This window comes from Hemibagrus wyckioides, linkage group LG01 (genome assembly GCF_019097595.1).
Source record: "Hemibagrus wyckioides isolate EC202008001 linkage group LG01, SWU_Hwy_1.0, whole genome shotgun sequence".
Classification (NCBI taxonomy): Eukaryota; Metazoa; Chordata; class Actinopteri; order Siluriformes; family Bagridae; genus Hemibagrus; species Hemibagrus wyckioides.
In genome coordinates, this window is record NC_080710.1 from 12401215 (window position 1) to 12423441 (window position 22227).

The 22227-nt window shown below is 41.5% G+C and overlaps 1 protein-coding gene across 1 annotated transcript; it reads left to right on the forward strand.

Moving 5' to 3' along the window:
- The first annotated feature begins 52 nt into the window (after positions 1–52).
- On the forward strand, positions 53–21774 carry setd2 (SET domain containing 2, histone lysine methyltransferase). The gene is made up of 22 exons (XM_058391657.1): positions 53–388; positions 1829–1952; positions 7126–7147; positions 7302–11281; positions 11769–11900; positions 12010–12138; positions 12220–12343; positions 12454–12531; positions 12697–12794; positions 12931–13075; positions 13559–13693; positions 13805–13933; positions 14276–15433; positions 15568–15616; positions 15769–16006; positions 16098–16848; positions 17005–17130; positions 17645–17778; positions 18534–18645; positions 19202–19276; positions 19371–19472; positions 20101–21774. The coding sequence occupies exons 2-22, from the start codon at positions 1924–1926 to the stop codon at positions 20260–20262; spliced, it is 7908 nt and encodes a 2635-aa protein (XP_058247640.1). The 5' UTR covers positions 53–388; positions 1829–1923; the 3' UTR covers positions 20263–21774.
- Positions 21775–22227: the final 453 nt, after the last annotated feature.

The following is a 22227-nucleotide window of genomic DNA, read 5'->3' on the forward strand; positions in this document are numbered from 1 at the left end:
CCGGTGCATTGTATCGAATAGTGTGAGCTTGCTCTGGCCGCTTCACTAACCCATGAAGCAAAAGGAGGTTGCTTTTCACGACATGCTCTGTGGTGCTAAGAAAGTGCACCGAAAGCAAAACCCGGCTTTATTCATGGACTGCACTGGATTAACTTGCATATACAATTAATTCTAAACGAATTTAACTCGAAACGCATCTACTTAATACGTAGGACGACTTGCTTTTGAGGACAGTTAGCCAGCTAGCTGGCGAGCGCTCGGTGAAGGCTAGCTGGCTATCCCGTGTGGATTTGACGTTTGATGGTGGATGTTTATCAAACAACCGAAGGAGATTGCCACTCTTGGTGTCGACGATGGGGGATTTACCTGAAATAGACCAGAGTCCGAAGTGAGTATTTTCTCGGTGTTTACATCGCCTTTTAACAATTTCGTTAACTTGTACTCTGAACACAAACATACAGAATGTTCCCCTTGCTAGCTACAATGCTAGTCAGCCAGCGAGCTAACTAGTTCTCGTTATCCGACTGGTTTACCACGCCTGCTATGCTTCTAAGCTCAGAAATCACACTAAACCCACAGGCTATGCATTGATCAGGACAAGCCACTTTTCTCTACTTAAAGCGAAGTAAATAAAGACTAAGTTACACGCAAAGAAAAACATACAGGTAGCTATCAGTAGTGAACTAGCCGACTTTGTTTTTTTTTTAGCATTCGTTAACCTCATACATAACTGGTTAATGGCACCGTATTTGCTTAACTAAACATAACTAAGTATGTGGGTTAAAGCTTAATTCAGATCACTTCGATCACACCGAACAACACGACCATGGCGTCCAGTCAAAACGTCCAAATAGATCAGACATTGCAGTCTATTTGTCGCTAACACGGACGGATAGAAAAGGCCTAGCCGTTAGGCCTCAGGTCCGCGGTGTAAATTTTACATCCCCCACATCCTGTCTTTTCGTTTATTGGGGTTATTCTTGTGGCCTGCCTTGTTTAAACCAAGCACATTTCTACGCCCTTGTCCTGCTCACAACAACCGATCTGAATAGATAGCGGGTTAGCGTCAGCTAAATCTACATTATTTGTCCACCTGGGATTATGTTTATGCACTGGATATCTCTGTATTCATTAGAGAGAAAAACATTGGATATGTAGTATGCATCAGTACGAGCATCTATTCACCAGGGTTTTGTGTGTTTTTTTTGTTGCATCGATCGTCTAAGCATAATGTTGAAGGTCTCCACCGTTTTGTGCACATTTAAGGCTTTGGCTTTCTGAAACAAAAGGTAGCCTCAGTGACCAAGGACAGGTAAAAATACTGATTACACCTCGTCCAGAAAGATTTCTCAGATATGCATGCTCGCTTTAGTGTGTAGCTCTCCTGAGACCTGTTTACCCTTGGGTTTTTTTGTACAGGATCTTACAGGATATTTGCATATTAAGGTGGTGTGAGATTTTATTTATTTATTTATTTATTTTAGCATCAGGCAGCTTTACATCTTCACATTAACACTAACAGCTCTCTTTTTCCCCCCATCATCAAGTATCACAGTTCTCTAGATCCGGGTTAACACCACACCATACCATACCACACAAACAAGTTGGCTCTTGCCATAGCCTAATTACACCAACACTGAGACTTTCTGCGTTAACAGGTAACTTTCCCTGTGCAAAAGTAAGATTTAACACTGCAAACAAGTTAGCATCTGAGTCTTAGAAGCTTGCCGTAATCAAGTCAGAAATGGTGAGAATTTGTGTGAAAGTGTAGGATTGAAAAAGGTGTGCGGAAGTAAAGGGTCATGTCTGTGTTGTCGCTCATCTGCAGGTTTTGCATTACATCAGAGAGCGTGCTTCTCTGAGCTGCTCTTATCCCAGTGAGGGAGCTTCCATCAAGGTGCTCCTCGCTCGGCCTGCCTCAAAATGGATGCACTGCTGAATCCTGAACTCAGGTAAGCTCCACACGTGTCACTAAGCAACTATGAACAAGGTTAGAGTTACATGTTGCTTCCGACTGGAAGTAATTTAATGTTTCCATTTCACGTTGTTATACAGAAATAGTCCTACTATATGTTTCCCTATTTTAGCTCATATAAATAGAACAGTGATTATCACCGTTTTGTCTGAGGGAAATTATAATCTAGGTCCATACATGAGCTAGTCCTTCATCGGTGAAGGATTTTAGATGCCTGGACAGTTAAATAATACAAAGCTAAAGCTGAACTATTTTCTACTGTTGGCTTGCTCAGTATTTGTTTTGAGTCATCAGCTGTTTCCATAATCAAAGACATTTCACAGCTTAAAGACTTGCACGTGGCAGTGTTACCTTTAGACTTTTTTTCTCGCATTGCCTTTTTGGTTTTTTTTTGCTCTCTTCTGTGTACACCTTCAAAGGCAGTCTGCTTTCATTGTCTCCCTCTAAAGAATTCATTCTTGATTTATTGTTTTGAAGATAAGCTGTGCATGTGCTTATAATATCGCACCTTTTCTGCTAACAAGTTCCCACACTGCTACAGTTCAGTTTTGCTCTGGTTCTAGTTTGGGTCATGCTCCAATCCCAGGGTCAGTGCTACCTGATGTGCAGACTTTCCTGCACAACCATCACAGATTCACATGTACACGTATACACGTACAATGTGTAGTCGTGCTTTTGGAGCAGTGAACATCCAAAGATTACATTTACAAATGAACCCAATTTTGTATTATGATGCAAATGCGCTTGTGAGCGTTTTCTTAGGTGTGTTTGTCTATGTCTATGCAAATATGCTTACACGCACGTGTGCACACACACACATGAGCAAAAAAAAACATACAACAAGGTTTTCTCTTGTTAAACTAGCCCTCAAAGGTGCTTATAAATGAGTTCATGGGTTAAGATGAGAGAGAACTTTTATTAATCCCCATTTTGCAAGAAACTGCCTCAGATTGCAAGAAAAAGAAATATAAATGAAGTAATCTATATACACCAACCAGGCTTAACATTATGACATCATGCACTGTGTATTCTGACACCTTTCTATCAGAACCAGCATTAACGTCTTCAGCAATTTGAGCAACAGTAGCTCGTCTGTTGGTTCGGATCACACGGGCCAGCCTTCGCTCCCCACGTGCGTCAATGAACCTTGGCCATCCATGACCCTGTCGCTGGTTCACCACTGTTCCTTCCTTGAACCACTTTTGATAGATACTGACCACTGAAGACCGGGAACACCCCACAAGAGCTGCAGTTTTGGAGATGCTCTGATCCAGTCGTCTAGCCATCACAATTTGGCCCTTGTCAATCTCGCTCAAATCCTTACGCTTTTTTCCTGCTTCTGACACATCAACTTTGAGGACAAAATGTTCACTTGCTGCCTAATATATCCCACCCACTAACAGGTACCATGATGAGGAGATCATCAGTGTTATTCACTTCACCTGTCACTGCTCTTAATGTCATATCTATCTGATCTGTGTATAGTTTGACTGGATTTGGCCCACATTTTTGAGAAGTCGATGTAATCAAAATTGACTTCACATCATGTATATTTTCCGGATACTACTTGTATGTGTCCTGACTTGTCATTTCTGAACAAGATTAACCTGCACTAGGCTTGTATGACACAACAGTATTTTTTAATACCTAAGCAATATTTCATGGTCATGAGATCCAGTGATGTTTATTGCAGATTATATTATATTACCAGTCCTGACAACTATTAGGCACTTTAAGTTCTCACTCAAAAATACTATTAAAGAGTGTTCTTTTTCTTCCTAATGGGAGATGAGCCAATCGACATGTAAATCTGGAAGGATTTGTGTAGGAGTTTTGAGCTCTGCACTCTTAAGACACTTACTGGCAGCACACTTACCCCAATCTCACCAGCTCCTGACTCACATAGTGCCCTCACTTTCTATATATTTAACATCAGTTTACTATGTTTATTATAATATGGCCAAAACAGTACTTTGGTTTTTGTAGTAAAAAAAAGCCTACAACAAAATCAATTCTAACTCTTAATAATATTAATGGTGATGATGATTAAATATGCTGGTTGTTGTTGTTTTCTTTTGTTTTTGGACTGGTGCTGTCCTGCTCAACACTAAGAGCAGCATCACCAAAGAAAATGTCAGCCATGTGGACATTAGTCAAACTGTTTGTTAAAGGATTATACACCGATCAGATATAACATTCTGAGTAGTGACGAGTGAAGTGTATAACACTGATTATCTCCTCATCATGGCACCTGTTAGTGGGTGGGATATATTAGGCAGCAAGTGAACATTATGTCCTCAACGTTGATGTGTTAGAAGCAGGAAAAAAGCGTAAGGATTTGAGCGAGATTGACAAGGGCCAAATTGTGATGGCTAGACGACTGGATCAGAGCATCTCCAAAACTGCAGCTCTTGTGGGGTGTTCCCGGTCTGCAGTGGTCAGTATCTGTCAAAAGTGGTCCAAGGAAGGAATCGGCGTCAGGGTCATGGGTGGCCATGGCTCATTGATGCACGTGGGGAGTGAAGGCTAGTCCGTTTGATCCGATCCAACAGACGAGCTACTGTTGCTCAGATTGCTGAAGAAGATGCTGGTTCTGATAGAAAGGTGTCAGAATACACAGTGCATGACGGGTCAGGGCTGTTTTGGCAGCAAAAAGAGGGAACATCATCAATATTATCATAATGTTATGCCTGATCGGTGTATATGGAAATGAGCATACATATCTTTAATGGGCATTAATACAGAAACACCTAGTCTGTTTATCAGCTCAGGACTGTTATGGCTTCTTGCTTATTTTCCTGTCGTTTATAGGCTGAAAAATTTTGAACGGTTAAATTGTTTATTTTTATAAATTTAAATCATTAGCACAGCTGACCTTGCAAAATGTTTTTGAGGTGCTTACAGTCCACTACAGAGACACAATTTTTAAGCATCTATTTATACATAGATGGTTCATATTTTATACTGTTATAAGTGATTAATTATCAAAGACGTGCTGAAAACCCTCTCACTTTGTCATCTGTCACTGTGAAGTGTATTATGAAGGTCACAGAAAAGAAATAATTCTCTGAGGATCATGTAACCTAGTTTTTGGCTCGGATCCTTATTTAGTTCCTAATGAGAAATGATATTCTTGTTTTCAGGTTGAAAGTTACATTTATGTGTATTAACCAAATCATTGTACAAGAGAAATGAAATCATCAGTGTTTCCCACAGATGGGATGCAGGGTTGGTGGGGATTGTTTCAGTTTCTAGTATATTTTAAAAGTATATTTTTTACAGGTGTTTCACACAGAGATTGGGGAAAAGAATAAATTAGCTAGCCTATAGGGCAAATAAAAGCCCCACTGTGTCTGATATATTGGCTGCCTAGCAACCTACTAATAATTTAACTATGATGAGCTAGTTATGTATTTAAGCACATTAATGTCAACTAATGAATTGGGTGAAACTGCAAATCAGATGGTTATGTATAGCCACAGCCTTTTCTTCTTCTTTTACCTGACATGCTGTTAGAAATAATAGAGTTGGACTGTATTATTTCATGTCTCTGTGTATCCATGCATGTTGTGGATTCGTAAAGAATTCTGTCTGTTATCTGTAATTTATAACTGATGACAGGAATGCATCGTTGGTTGATGTAGTGAGCACCAGTAACATGTTAAATCGTTTCCTGAAGCAACTGTAACGTATAACCTTTGAGCAAAATAAGCTTGAAAATTGCTATGTGAATCGGTAGGGCTTTTTTTTTCTTTTTCTGGTCAATCAGTGGTAGAAAAGCGGTGGATAATTAATACTGTCTAACAATTAACTATTCATTACACCTACTAACCCTATACTATTCATTACACCTACTAGCACTATCATGCAGTCTGTTTGTCCCAGATTTCCAGGCTAATGATTTGTCCATGCAGTTGTCTCAGATACATATGATCAATAGTCAAGAAGCTTTTATTGTCATTTCAGCCATATATAGCTGACGCAGTACATGGTGAAATGAAACCTTTCTCCAGGACCCTGGTGCTACATAAAACAGCATAGAGCTACATAACACAGAGCTAAGGACTAAAAGTCCTAGCCCAATAGATATGACTGATATGTCTATGCCAGTTGGTTATATTCTGTTTCTCATCAGCTGAATCAGCTATAAATATAAATCTTACATCTTTAGATGACCGACTTTATTATCTTAACCGCAAAAGCAAAGCTGTATTTCCAGACTAGGTGTGCAAATCATACAGGCTTCTGAACCAGTATGTAATGTAGGTGAAATTCTATAAATGGGTTATTGTAAGAAATCTTCACCCTAATGCAAGAATTCTAACTAATCAGTTGCTGATTATATTTGTTTTAAGCTCATGTGAAGATGAGAGTGAATCGGTCATGGCAGCTTAGCAGAGCTCCTGCCAGGTGTTGCCATGCATCATCACAAACAGACGCTGATCTTAATGCGAATGACTTATTTTGTCTATAACATTCTGCTGCTTGAAAATGAATCTCAGGACTGGAATAAAGCATGCCATTCCAAGTGATTGCATGGTGGAACAGGACGTGTTATCTTCTCAGTAAAAGCGAACTAGCAGGAGAAAACCGTCGGCGGCTGTTATGTTTAACATATTTCTGTAGCTAGTTTAGTAGAACATTCCGTTTTGTTGTTTTATAAGCAACGTTATTGAAAAGACTGTTGTTTTGGTTATGGCTGGACATCTGGTTGAGCTCTGCTACTGTTAGAAAGTATGTGAGCAATAAGAGCTGACTAAATGCTTCACTTTCCTGGATTTTTTGCAATAGGAACTTAGCGATCCAACTCATAGAGTAATTGACACACAGTCTCTCTCTCTCTCTCTCTCTCTCTCTCTGTCTCTCTCTTCACTCTCTATACCTGACTGCCATATTTAAAAAAAACATGCCTGTTCATTTATGTAGTAATAAATATGATTTTTAATCTAATGATTACGCTGACAATATACCAGAGCCAGAGTATCATGCATCACCTCTGTGTGTGGAAACTAATCATTCTTCTACCAATGTAAAGAAAAGTGTAAACCATTTTACATAATGTCAATCCACTTTTTGTCTCATTTACATCTTACCAAAATATTAATTACATTTTTTTTTCTTTTTCTTCTCTTGCTGCTGCTGGACTTCAGGGAAAAGACACTTGATGGTTCGGTACGCAAGTTTCCTTACTTAAAAAAAAAAAATCAGTTGACTGATTACAGCTCATTCTATTGTAAACCTTTCTCTTTTCACTTTGTTGGTAAATATGATGTTGAAATGTTGTTCTAATTTCCAAATATACATTTTGCTTTTTTTACATCCCCAGATCAAGGTTGAAAGCACCTCACAGCAGGTCATATTTAAAGGCCTTGCTCCTAGAGTTGTTTTAAGAAACCATCTTCAGCCTGAAGGAACAAAGACTAAAGTAAACCTGGAGGAACAGGGTCGACAGAAGGTTTCTTTCAGCTTCACCCAGACTAAGAAGCCACGTCAGAAAGTGTTCCTTGTCCCACCAAGTCCAGAGAAAGCTGCAACTGAAATTTCTCCTGTACTGCAAGCTACAATTTTACCCTCCGCGGACCTGACAGGACAGAGCGCTGAAAGCAACAATGAGCAAACTGATCCCTCTGTCGAGGCTGAATCCCAGGCAACACAGTCCCCAGTACCCCTCACTTCCAAATTGAAACATGACAAGATGCATTTTAAGAAACAGATTCTGAGCGTGTCTGTTGTTGAAGAACGTCCTGTCGTCAGTGCTGTTTTAAATGACACCACCTCAGAGAATGAAGTTTTAATTAGATCTTCAGCAAGGATTGAAGGTGAAACCTCTGTGGCTGCGTTCCAAGCCAACTCCGTCACTGACTGTTCTGAAAAAGTTAACAGAGAGGAAAGCACTCAGGAGGAATTAGACACTCGCCTTAAGGGACCAACCGATTCCTCCTGTATTGGGAAAGAGTGTAAGGATAGCAATTCTGAGCCTGAACACAGCAAAAATGTCCATCAGCCAGACAATATTCTGCCAAGTTCTGACTTTGATGGTGGGTCTGTTCGGACATCATCTAGCCAAAAGTCTAGTGACTCCAAGAGCGTGGCAAAGTGTGATAGTCAGAGTGCTGCTGTTAAGAAGTCCTCAACCTCCAAAAGTGAAGTCTCTGACAAATCCAGATCTGATAAGAGAGAGGAGAAGGATGAAAAAGGGTCTAGTCGATGCAAATCGGAAAGAGATTCCAGACACATGTCCTCACGATCTTCTCGCTCTGACCGAAGGAGGACCAAGAGTCGGTCACGATCTAGATCTCGGAGTTCTCGAACAAGTACTTCCTATTCCAGATCCGAGAGATTAAGAAATGAAAGACAGTCAAGGTCAGATAGGTCACATTACCATGATTCTGAAAGGAGATCCCACAGAAGTTCTCGAGAACGAAGGAGGTCTCGCTCCAGAGGCGATGGCAGATCTCGGGATAGCTCTGACTCTGAAGATGATCTCAGGAAGCCAAGGACTCGAGGCAGCGATTCAAGTCGATCCTCCACATACTCTAGCTCACAAAGAGATTCGAAGACATCCTCTCATTCAAAATCCTACAGAGACTCAAAATCTGACTCAAAATCTTCTCATTCATCAGAATTGGACAAAAGGACACAATATTCAAGGACAGACAGATCTGGGAGAACTGGTGGCTCTGAACCTAGTAAAAGGAGTTCTCCTGAGACTGAATCCAGTCATAAAAAGTCCAGTTCTCATTCAAAATCGGAGGTACACGGTAAAACATTCAATTCGACTAACATGTCAAGGTCTGAGAAAAAGGTCCAAAAAACCAGTGGGAGTTCTGACTCTGACGATGAGCACAAAATGAAAAGTCGATTCCATGGCTCAGATCACTCTACTAGGTCATCTTTTAAAAAAACAAATAATTCAGAATCAAAGTCGAGTAGTATTGGAACGGATGGACCGTTAGTAGCAAAAGTAAATGTTAACGCTGAACTTCCACACTTGGGTTCTGACAAAATCAAGTCTCAGGGAGAACTCAACAATGTGGATGTTTGTTCCCAACATGAAGAAAGCAGGCAGTCTAAATTAACAAACAGTTCTCCCCAACAAAAGCAGCATATTATCCTAAAGGACAGTGTAAAAAGTCAGGCTGAATTTCAAGGTGTAAACAAAGATTCCGATGGTACGGAAAAGTGTCCATCTGTCAGTGAAGTAAATAGTAGTAAGTGTCTCGTTACTCTGGAGGACGTTTCTTTAGCGGATGATCAACTTGGAAAGCCGACAGACATTCTTATTCAAAAAGAAGTCCAGATCTTGAAAGAGGCACAGACTAAAGTGGCAGATGTAGGTACCTTTATCAAAATGAATGATTCTTCTAGCTTGAATGAGCCGCCTTATCCAGGCTACACCCCCAGGCAGGATTCGTTAGGTTCATTGGCAGACACTCTTTCTGTGAAAGAATTACCACCTGGAGAATGCTTGAAACCTAACACTAAATTTGTTTCCCAGTTGCTTCTCAGTAATGAAGTCATCAAGCCTGAACCGACTATGTCTGCCCGTGTTAAAAAATCACGGTGGGATATAGTTGGTCAAGACACTTCAGAAACTCAGACTCCCCAAAAGATGGTAAACAGTGAGATTTCCTCTGTGAAAAAGGTCATTTCAGTTAAGAAAATAGAATTTAACAATGATGCTAGCCATGAAGAAAAATGCTCAAAGAAAGAGGGACCTATGATGGAGTCACTGAAATCTGAGCTGGACGAGCAGACCGACAAAGCAACAACAGGTTCTGAGAAAGAAATCAAACGTGATCCTGGTCAACCATTTGCTGCTGATACACAACAAACCAGTGAAGTTAGTGATCAAATAGCTAGCAAGTCTCCGGCAAATCAAGTTTCTCTGAAACATAATTGTAACCCAGATGTTGTTATTCATATTGATCAGAAATCCGCCAATTCTGACAAAGCGCACAATGACGACTCGTACGAGCCTTTCACACAAGAGTCGTTCAACTGTGATGGTAAAAGTCACAGTGAGGAAAGCGAAACTGACGAATCTGACTCTGATTCAGATGACGGACAGGTCTCTTTGAAGCGGCTGCACTCTGTGGTGGTTGTGCCAAAGAATTCTACTATTACCCTTGAGACAACTGACCACCCAACACCACCCGCTAGCCCCTCAGCTCTCTCCGGACGGCTAAAGTATCAGGCAGATGAGTTGAATATGAGCATTAACAGTGAAATTCCTAATAGTCTCAACACTCCAGTAAAACCAGTAGAATGTTCAGGTGAAGGAATCAAGCATGACTTGTCAGTTAATGAGAGTAAATGCATGCCTTCTGTGCAAACGCCCTACCAGTCCCAGAGCAACTTGGTTGACAGCACTAGCCAATCTGAGGCAACCACTACACTGGCTCACACAGACCGGACCTGCACTGTCAAAGAAAGACCAAAGATTTGTGTCCCAACTGATCAAGTACCTTCCTATAGAGAAGCTGAGTCAGGTTGTCACCAGTCTCTTGACAATCCAGACAGCTGGCATGGAATAAAGGGAGGAAGAGAACAATTTGGAGACTTTAGTTGCACAGATAATCTCAGGCCTCAGAATGGTTTGAACCTGGCTTGTGACATCAACCAAACCGAGCAGCCCAGCAGCACATTTCAGCAGCCAGACAGCAGTCACACTACTCAACAGCCCTCCCAGTTAGGAAGTGCATTTGCCAGGCAAGATAGTGGTTACTGGACCCAGGCAAATGTCTCTGAGAAAAACATGCCAGTCAATACACTCGTGCCTTCTCCTTGCCATGAGTCAATGTGCCAGATTCACCCTGACTCTTTAACTAATGACCATGAGGAAGATTATGAAGGAAAAGCATTTGCACTTGGTAGTGGGGTTGTTCTACCATCTAGAAATCCTCCAGCATCATCTACATTTGTCCAAGCCAACGAGATAAGCAGCAATTGCAGCTTTGTAACAGCCACTGCTGAGAGTCAGATAATCTCTGAGCCTCCAAGGGAAGGCAGCCTGAGGCCTCATAGAGGCCGGGGCCCACCCAAGAAAAGACGGCCAGAACTGGAGTCAGAATCAGACAATGAGGCAGAGGCAGGTCTTGCCTCTAAGCGAGAATGCTTAGAGGAGCGCGAGAACTGCAAGGACACGAAAGAGACCAAGGTGTCCTCACAACAAGAAGAAACTCAGCGGCCACTGCTTAGTCTGAAAGAATTTTTCGATCCTGCTGTCTGGAAGGATAAAGCTAAGCAAAAAAAGATGCCTCCGTATTTTGATCTTATTGAGGAAAACCTCTACCTGACAGAACGGTCAGTCTCTCTTGTGGTTTAATCACAACTGTTTGTTTGTTTGTTTATTTATTTTCATGTTATGAAGGCTAATGTATAATAATCTTTGGTATAGAATATTAAGTATAATAAGTATAGCAATACTTAAACTTGTATATGCAGAGAAATATCAGAATCTAATATGAAATGAGTCTGGAATTATGAAAGGTTTTATGTAATTCTAAAATCGTGTGTATTGCACCTAGAAAAAAATTCAGATTTACATTTGTCTTTTCATTGCATCCAAGCTCAGTTGGAAAACAAATGATCAATCAATGCATACATACCGTTACATTTTATTAGTTTTGTAGAATATTAAAAATAAATGCTAGCTTGGAATATTGTCTGGAATGTTTATTTGTGTAATTATTACTCGTATATTGTTTTCTTTGTCGTATATGTTAAGTATTGTATGTCTTCTGGAAAAAATTGTAAATAACTAACAACCCTCCAATCTATTATAAAACAGCAAGAAGAACAAGTCTCATCGAGATATTAAGCGAATGCAGTGCGAGTGTGGTGTCCTTTCAAGAGAGGAGCGGGCACGGGGAGTTATGGCTTGTGGAGAAGATTGTTTGAATCGCCTGCTGATGATTGAATGGTGTGTGACCTCATACTTCTTAAAGATTTGCTTATGTATTGTACATGTTTTGTTAAGCTTTGAGATAAAAAAAAAAATACTGATGAGTATTGTTTCTCTTTCTCATAAGCTCATCACGGTGCTTAAATGGCGTACATTGCTCAAATCGGCGATTTCAGATGAAGCAGCATGCAGATTTTGAAGTAATTCTCACTGAAAGCAAAGGCTGGGGTTTGCGAGCTGCCAAAGACTTGCAGCCGTAAGTATCAAGCGCAAACGAGACCAATACATCATAAATGATATGCTGTGTCTCAAAGTCTTTTATATTGATTTAATCCAGGAACACATTTGTGTTGGAGTATTGCGGCGAGGTTCTGGATCACAGAGAGTTCAAATCACGGGTAAAAGAGTATGCTCGCAGCAAGAACGTCCACTACTACTTCATGGCTTTGAAGAATAACGAGGTGTGCCTTTTGGTCATTCTGAAACGTGCCATCATCAACACTTGGATTATTTATTCGGTTACTTTCAATTAGAAAGCAATGTATTCAGTTTCCTTTCGTGTCATTTACAGATCATTGATGCCACACTGAAAGGCAACTGCTCAAGGTTTATGAACCACAGCTGTGAGCCCAACTGCGAAACTCAGAAGGTCAGTGTTGTACTAACAAGCTGACCAGCAGGCTTAAAATAGCTTAGAAGTCTAATTCCTTTCTTAGTGTTTGTGTAGCGTTTTGTCATATGTACATGTGGAAGTTCTTGTTTTTCAGACAAGATTGTTATTCTCCTACAGTGACCTTATTGTTTTCTCCTACAGTGGACTGTGAATGGTCAGCTCAGAGTTGGCTTCTTCACCACTAAAGCTGTGAAGGCTGGGACAGAGCTCACATTTGATTACCAGTTCCAAAGATATGGGTAAATTTGCTTTATTTTTTTTTTTTCCTTCTACAATGTAACACTATACATTTGCTTTACGTTTCCAGTTTGTTGTTTGTATCTGTGAAGTCCAACGTGCATAACATTTCCTTTTAAAAAATGTTTTATCTTGCAGGAAAGAGGCACAGAAGTGCTACTGTGGAGCACCGAGCTGTCGCGGCTTCCTGGGTGGAGAGAATCGTGTCAGTGTGCGAGCAGCAGTTGGAAAGAAGCAAAGGGAGCGATCTCGGAAGAAAGAAGCTGTCAGTGCTCTGACTACAGTAAGTGGGTTTGGCTCTAACAATGTACAACCTATTTAAGTGAAACAACAAAGGTGAACCAAACAGATCATCATGACGGCAGTCTATTGAACATTATTCTGTGTAGCACAATCAGACATGTTCCTTTCTCTGGATAATTGCCATACTAATCTATCATCAAAGCCAGTGGTATTGAAACAGTGACATGGGCTGATTTGGGTCAATTGTGTACCTGGAACATGTTGATTGCTCTGTTGATTGCCTCTCTCGGTCCATATATACTGTTCCTGAAATTATATGCACTGGAGGAAGTTTGACTCATGAATTCCACTGCTGTAGTGGGAGTGAAATTAAAGATCAGCTTCCAAACAGACCTTTGGTTTGTTTTCACATGAGATGTCATTGTTAATGTAAGCAGTAGCTACTGATAAAGCTGCTTTTATGGAATTGTTATTGTGTTGGCCGTTAGTGCTCATGTTGTATGTGTTTATCTCCATGTTCCAGGTGGATGAGGAGCTGGAGGCTCTGCTAGAGAACGGGGAAGGTCTAAGTGATGAGAAGCAAGTGGTTTCCCTCTGCAGGCTCATGGTGCGTGTGGAAACGATGGAGCAGAGACTCACTTGTGTTAAACTCATCCAGGTAGTTGTCACATTAAAGCATTGACTATTAATACATTATTGTTGTTTTATCTATAGGACAATGATGATGTAGTTGCTTAATAGTCTAACTTGCCATGTTTTATATGTGTAGAATACTACAAATGCTTCATGCCTCAAGCAGTTCTTGGATCATCATGGTCTCTCGTTATTGTGGATATTCATGGTGGATCTCTCAGAAGCCAAAAGCAACTCTGTTAATAATCTCAAACTGCAGATGGAGGTAAATGTGCATGGAGCGACACACACACACACATGCACCCACTCTACATATTTATATCCACTAAGCTCCAAATAGATTTTCTTGATGGTCTTGGGCTGCACAGAATATTAAAGTACTTTGTAATTGTTTTATTATTTTTTTGGGATTTTGTTTTGATTACTTATTGATTTAAATAAAATTATGTGTATATGTGCAGACTTTATATCTGGGTCTGTCTTACCATTTTAATAATAAGGCAAACCAAATATTATATTGCATTTATCTGGTATACAGTCCAGCAGCACAAGCTGTTTTTTCCCCTAAAAATCACTCCTATTTTTTTTTTTGTCATACCCCGCACAGATAATGAAGGCATTGGTAGTGCTGCCCATTTCTACTAAGAACATGCTGGAAGAGAGCCGTGTGCTGCAATACATCCAGCGCTGGGCCCAAAGCCATCCACTTGGCCAGCCTACAGAGCAGGACGGTTACTCCAGTGAGAGCACCTCCCGAGCCCACACACCTCTTAACACCCCCGACGGCCCCCCTGTTAAACTGGTACCAGAGCTTGATGGGGAGACACCGAAACGTGCTGTCTATCGCAGACTGAAGATAATCAGTGAGAACAGCCTGGATAGTGCTCTCTCAGATGGCAGTAAGGTCTCTGATGGTAAAGAAGAAGAAGAGGAGGAGGAGGTGGAGGAAGAGCCCTCTCCAGAGGTCGCAGCGGACACGGCAGAAAAAGGAGAAAACGGCAAGGAAACGGCTGTGACCCCAGAGCTGCTAGAGAAACAGGAAGGTTCAGATGCTGTGGAGAGTAGTCAGGCAAAACTAGAGATAAAGGAAGAGGATGTTGAGAAGGACAAAACAGAAGTGCAGGAAATTGAGGAGAAATCAATCAGCAAGACAGATGAGAACCTGCCTGCTCTCATGGAGGAGAATTGTGAATCCGAGCCTGCAGAAAGTCAAATGCAGGCACCTGTCATAGATCAACCTCATGATGCCCCCAGTGTCAAGGCTGAAGTAGATGCTAGCCCCTCTTTGCACCCCCCGGATGAGAGCACTCCCAGCTCTGAGTCTTCCTCAGAGAATGAGAGTGCTGAGACTTCAGTCACAAACATCATAACTCCTTCCACCATCAGCAGTACACCTACAGAATCCCTTGATGTCAATACGCCTTTAGATAGTATGGAAACCACACCTTCTGAGTCTACAGTTAACCCAGAAGCCTCACCTCTCAACTTGGACAACATTCCACCGAGTTCTGGTACCAGCTCTGCAGAGAAAACGACAGCAGAAGTTACTGTGGAGAGAAGTCCTTCAGTTTCCGCTGTTGTCACAGCAGAGGTGCTGCCGCTGGGAATAGTGGCGACAGAAGGCACAGCAGTGGGCACACCTTCCCAGGATGAGGAGGAGGCTGTGTCTGACGTGGAAAGTGAGAGAAGCCAAGAGCCTCAGATTGGAGCTGCTGACATCAGTGAGATGGCTGCCCGCCTACTCGACAGCTGGAAAGACCTAAAGGCAAGATTGCGTAAAGAAAATAGCAATTAAATAGTTAAATTGCTATCTGGGTTGTTATTAGTATTTTAAGGTGTTGAAAAGAGAATTGGAAAGAGACAAACATTTTTGTGATTTGCATTTGTTTTGTCAATCAGGAGGTGTACAGGATCCCAAAGAAGAGTCAGGTAGAGAGAGAATCAAGTGGTATGTCTGAATTTTGCTTATATGGCCACATTATATAGTTATATTGTTATCTACTTCACTGTGTTGTAATCTGTGTTTAAAATGATTATATCACAGGTTTTGTAACATGTTTGTAATTTAACATGCAAATTTCTCTTTATTTTGAAAAACAGACCGTAGTCTAGACAGGGAGGCAATGCTGACTTCCCGCACCCCATCCAGCAGCCGTGAGAGGGAGAGGGAGAGGGACAGAGAGAGGGAGAGAGAGCGGGACTGGGACCGAGACTGGGACAGAGACAAAGACTCTGACAGGTCATTGCTCCGTAGCGCTGAAAGGCGGCGTAGACGAGGCTCCACCTCTCCACCGTACCCATCTCCATATGAAAGGAGCAGCCGCAGAAATGAAGACCGGTGAGACATTCCGTACATTACCACGCTCAGTCTTAACACTATCTAAATCCTTAATTATATCGTCTGACATTTTGTGTGGCTTTTTCTTTAGCTATGATTCAGGTAGCAGTAGTAAGAAATCTCGAACCAAGGAGGCTCGTACCAAGCTTTCCACAGAGGAGCGACGGAAGCTCTTCGAACAGGAAGTGGCTCAGCGAGAAGCCCAGAAACAGCAGCAGCAGCAACAACAACAACAGCAGCAGCAGCAGCAGCAGCTACAGAGACAATTAGCATTCAATCCTCTTGTTTATCCCTCGAGCCCCAGTTTCATGACTTATCCACCTGGTTACCCTATTCAGACATATGTGGACCCAACTAATCCCAATGCGGGCAAGGTGCTATTACCTACACCGCCTATGGAGCCTATGTGTGTGACGACAGCCGGCACGGTTTCCTTTGATCAGACTACTCAGCCGCTTATTACCGACCTGACTTTAGCAGCTCAGTCCCCCAACGCCACTCAGGCCAGCTCAGCTACAAGTCTGACACATGTGCCTGCTACACTGGAGCTGGCATCTTCTGCCCAGCCACAGCAGTTTGTCCAGCCAGGCACGCCAGCTCAGGACCCTGGCGTCACTGTCCTGTCGGTTCCTGCTCAGACAGCCGATGCCCAAGTGCAGGGCCAGCAGGGCTATGCAACACTTTGGGATCCCAATACACAACAGACAGTGACAGTGCAGCCTGCTCAGCAGTACTCGAACACAGCCCAGCCACAGACGGCGATCTACTACCCAGGCCAGCCATGCCAGACAATTTACAGCATTCCTGCAGGTTATCCACAGACCAACACTCCTGTCATTCAGGTCAGAAGCTTGACACACAAGTGATATACATCTTATTAATTTAATTTAAACCAGAAATTGCCCTAGCACAATTAAGAAAACTGACCCCTTCTTGTACAGAGTTAAATGCCGTAATACTTCTACTGCTAATTGTCTTTTGTCTGTGTGTCAATGCAGACATACACTGAGCCAGCCACCGGCTACCTGCATGGGCAGCAGGTCTACGCTGGTCACCAGCAGGGAGTGGTAGTCCAGCAAGGTGGCACAGTTACCACTATAGTCACATCTCAAACTGTACAGCAGGTGGGTAATGAAGGTCAATCAGGACACCACAAGAGGGGGCTGTTAGGCCTCTGGCTGAATATTTGTGGGGCCACACAGCAGTAATAGTGTTTTTTTAGCATCTAGAGCAGTGGTGTCCAGTCTTATCCACAAAGGGCTGGTGTGGGTGCAGGTTTTCATTCCAACCAAGCAGAAGCCACGGCCATGGTCACACCTGTGGTTTATGCTTGATGAGTATGAAAACCTGCATCCACACTGACCCTTTTGTGGATAAGTGGATAAGTTTGGACCCCTGCTCTTGAAATGACTTCTAAGAGTTATAAGAGTTTTAAGAGTTTTCAAAAAGCAGTAAACTATTTCCTTGATGATTTTGGAATAAGTTGGGACATAGGAGCATAGTGATGTTGACATTTTCAATAGAAACCCCAGTTCACTGTTAAGAGGGATTTATAATTGATTGCTTTCAGTTGATCAGTCTAATAGTTCTTTTAATTTCAGTTTTATTCAAACACCACTTCTCACTTCCTTTCTACAGGAAATGATTGTACCCAACATCATGGACCTGCCTCCTCCTTCACCTCCCAAACCTAAAACCATTGTCCTGCCTCCCAGCTGGAAGGTGGCACGGGATCCTGAGGGGAAGATCTACTACTACCATATAGTCACCAGGTATAAAATTCCTCTGCTGAGTGTCAGGCTTATATCTTACTCGTATTTTATATTAGAGTAAGGTAGTCTTCTACAGTTTCTTAAACATTACCTTCAGTTTCCTAAACCTTTCACCTGACTTCACACAGGAACACAATTGCACAGTTGTGCTAGTTATTTTATTAGATGTGAGATATGAGTAGTATACTTGTATGCCCAATGCCTAATGTGTGTATTTGAAGTGAATTCAATAGATCTTTTAAACTTGGGCTATTTAGAATAAAACATTGTATATGCCCTAAAGGTAATAACACGCTGCGTGTTATTTGTTGGGTTTTTCTTTCCTAATTCAAAAAATGTGAAACAAGTAGAAAAGGGTTGCCTTCACCTCTGAAAGTAGTCCTTGTACTTGCTATTGAATTTAAAAAAAGAAGAAAATATTATCGGTTTATCTGCAGGATACAATGTTAATTTTTTAGTAAAGCCTATAAACATTCAGCCACTAGTTCTTGAGATTTCACACTATAACAGTCTCTGGTACCCAGACACAGGAACAAACGTTCACATAATCATAAATATTCAAGAATATATTTCATTTATTAGAGTTTATAGAGTTTGTGAGAGGTTATTATCTAAAAACGTTTTATTCTGAAAGCAGCAACGGCCATCACTTATAATACTGAACATAGGAATGAGCGTTATTTTATAATCACATCGTAGCATCCTGAATCATTAATGTGTGTATAATGACTAATGAACTTTACTGTGTGTCTTAGGCAAACCCAGTGGGATCCTCCAAGCTGGGACGGCGTTGGGGAAGAGGCCACTGTGGAGCATGAGGCTGAGATGGACTTGGGGACACCAACATATGATGAAAACCCTTCAAAGGTAATAATCAGATCTCTTTTGTTCCACTTCAGGAGTACTTTATAAGTTGTGACGGTCCAAAACAGTACTATAAATTGTTCTGCGTTCTCTTTGGGGTTTGAGGTTTGCATGGGTCCTCTGGTAAATTGAAGATGCTACACATGGTAATGGACAGCAGCTGGGACTTGTCCCAAGAGAGACAGCCCCTTTTTATTAAGAAGAAGAACATATGTGTTTTAACTGCTCTACATTGCCTCAAGCTTAAAAGAAACTGCTTTTACTTTGCACTGTACATCTTTTGTTAGCATTTATAAACCTTTAGGAATTACTTCTGAAGGCCACTGGGGGCTTGTCCTGCCACATCTATCATATTCCTGTCCTTTATATAGACCGCTGTGCAGTGAAAATTGAAGTTGTTTGCTCCTTCTGGCTCTGCTTATTGTTTTAGATCTACTGCCCAGAAAATCTTTATTTTTTTAAACACAAACGGACCCCATCTGTCTCTAGTTTTAAGGATTTGCCATGAAGAAATAATCTGACACATCATAAAATATAAAACCTCGATATATGATTACAGTTCTCCACCAAGACAGCTGAGGCAGACACCTCCAGCGAGCTTGCAAAGAAAAGCAAAGAGGTCTTCCGCAAAGAGGTATACTTCTCACTCCTGCTTACAGTATAGTGCAACGCTAGCTGCTGTTTTCTTTTTTCCTTACCTTGCTGCTTTTTTCCCCCTGTATACCTAGATGTCTCAATTTATTGTACAATGCCTTAATCCATACCGAAAGCCTGACTGCAAACTGGGCCGCATTAGCAACACTGAAGATTTCAAACATCTTGCCAGGAAGGTAAGGATTATTCCGCTTTGTGTTGGTAATAGAAATGGTGGCTTTTCTTAACATTTTTTTAGCACTCTTAATAAGTAACACTGTGTACTAGAGTAACACAGCAGTAATGAATAGTCTGACACATCATTTGAATGACCTTTGGGTTTTAGAAATTCATTTTTAATCACATTCTACATTTAGCCATCATTGGTATGTCTATCAAAATACATTTGGGTCAAAAAACATTTCCTAATTTATGGAATAAGTAGGAAATGCCAGACGACAGTTAGAGCTACTTTTTATTTCTGTTATTTTTTGCTGAAGCTGTAATTTAAGAACTCCTGCCAGTGCTTGTATCTGTGTTCTGTTTATTAGCATACAGGTTCCAGGTTGTTTTCTTACACAGACTTTTCAAACACACAGTAACATTCCTAGGAAACCTTTTCTGTTAAGTTTGATTATATAAGTGAATTTAATTGTACACTACATTTTTTTTTTATACACATGATACAGTGTAAGGTGACACTATTGTCTGTCTGTAGCTATCGAACATTAGATTATGACCATCTGTTGTCACCTTTCATCATTTTTCGTCGCTTCCTTTTATTAACAGATCTTTGTATGGGTTTAATTATTTTTGTTCCTCCAGTTGACTCATGGAGTGATGAACAAGGAGCTCAAATCCTGCAAAAACCCAGAGGACCTGGAGTGCAACGAGAACGTTAAACATAAGACCAAGGAATACATTAAGAAATACATGCAGAAGTTTGGGACTGTTTACCGGCCGAAAGAGGACACCGAGGTGGAGTAGCTTCCTTCCTCTCAGTGCCGCAGGTATTGAGCAGCAAATCACCCAGCGAATCTCTGGGGCCTCTTAGTCTATCTGTTTTTATACTGACTCTCTGACCATGTCGTTACTGCTGCTCTGGAAGTCCTGCCGCTGCACGGAGACAAGATAATCATGTGAAAATTCTCGCAGCCAGCAAGCAGAGAAACGTGCAGAAAATGCACAAATAGGGTGCTACACAGACTTTCCCCTTCTCCCTAACCCAAGAAATCACGTATGCTTTTAGCCTTTTCTGCAATGACCTCTCTGCACTACGTTTTTTTTTTTTTTTTTTTGCTTCATGTTCGCTCACAGGACCCTCAGCAGTTCATTCCTCAGATGGCTGATGAGAACATGGAAACTGGGAGTTCGTTCCATTTCCTTCGTTATCTGCTTGCATGTGTTGCCAGTTGCCCTAGTTCGTATTTGAATTGTCTCGGTCAGTGGTGGCTTCTGTTAGCAGTCCTAATCGAAGGAGACAGGCGTTTCCTTACCAGCTGTTAATCAAGACTACCAGACGACGGGGAAGCCGAGCCTGTCAGGGTGCGACGGACTGCTGGAGTTTGTGATTTTTGGTCGTTTTTGGGGATCAAGTGTGGTCTTGGGCTATCAGATTTTGCACTCGTCTTCACTCTGAGCTCAAGCGTGGCTCTACTGCCCAGTTCCTGCAGCACAGCTGAGGATCCTGGGACATTCCGTTTAGCTGCATTTTTAATAACTTTTAAAGAATTGAAGTGTGAAGGACGTTCGTTAATCATTCACTCTAAGCCACTCTTGGCCAATTTTACTCTTTTCAGAGCAGAGGCATGTAGCATTTGTTGTTTTATCAACTTGTTTCTTGCTGTTTTACATTAACTCTCTTGCTCTTTTACTAAGCTTCAGACAGGTAAACGTGAAGCCTTCCAGGCGTGTCGTAACTTTTCTCTCTCACGTTCAAGATCATCAGGGTTCTTGTACGATAACAGCATCATGAACGGTCCTCTCTGTTTGCATTAATTTGCTAAAAGTTGCATTAAAATCCCACCCCACTCCGAAAACATGTATTATATTGCTTTATATGTGAATATATTGAGAAATAGTTTTTTGAAATCCTTTAAATAAGCAGAGACGTTGTAAACGGACTGTGGAGATCGTGGTTTATTGTGTAAATATGTGAATACCAAACTAACAAATAAGGTCAGTCCTCAGTCCAGCCAGCAGCTAGCAGCTCTAGTGCTCCCATAGCAACCAGGATTCTTTCCCACAGCTCTGTGCTGGGTTTAAAGGGGTGTGTGGGTGGTGTTTTTTTTTTGTTTTGTTTTGTTTTTTTGTTTTGTATTTTATTTTTTTTTTTTTGTTGTCATTTATTCCCCCCCTCCCATTTTATTTCTTTCTTTCTTTACTGAAAGACATTTTTTATGTGTAAAATGGAGTCCCACTCCACTGTAAGTACTGTGCAAGCACATTGTCATACTGAGTGTAAAGAACATTTTAAAATAAACTGTTTTGTAAAAATAAGTCACGCGTGCTTGTGGTCTCCTGCTTCACAGTTGCTTTGAACGTGCCTCATGTGTCACGTCATAGCTGCCTGTTGTGTTTAATATGAACATTTAGACTGGTACCATCCTGCTGAAAAACATCAGAGCACTTTGAAGCCTGCGCTGTTTTCTTGCTTCCTAAAGCAGCACTATGGAGTGAGCGACATCACCGTGCAGGAACACAGCAGATGTCTGGCTCCAGTTTCGGCAGAATCAAAGTGATTCACTGTTTTCATTAGAGACTCTATGAGACTGGGATGAATATAGCTCAGACTTCTGTGCCTTCTTAGCAGCAAGCACCCCCCCTCTCTCTTTCTTTCCCTCTTCATTTCTGCTTCTCCTCCAGTGCTGGGCATTCCAGCAGCTCTGCTCCAGACCGCAGTTAAGCAGCTCCATCTGGAGAATGTGGAGGCATGCAAAGGCGCCCAGAGCT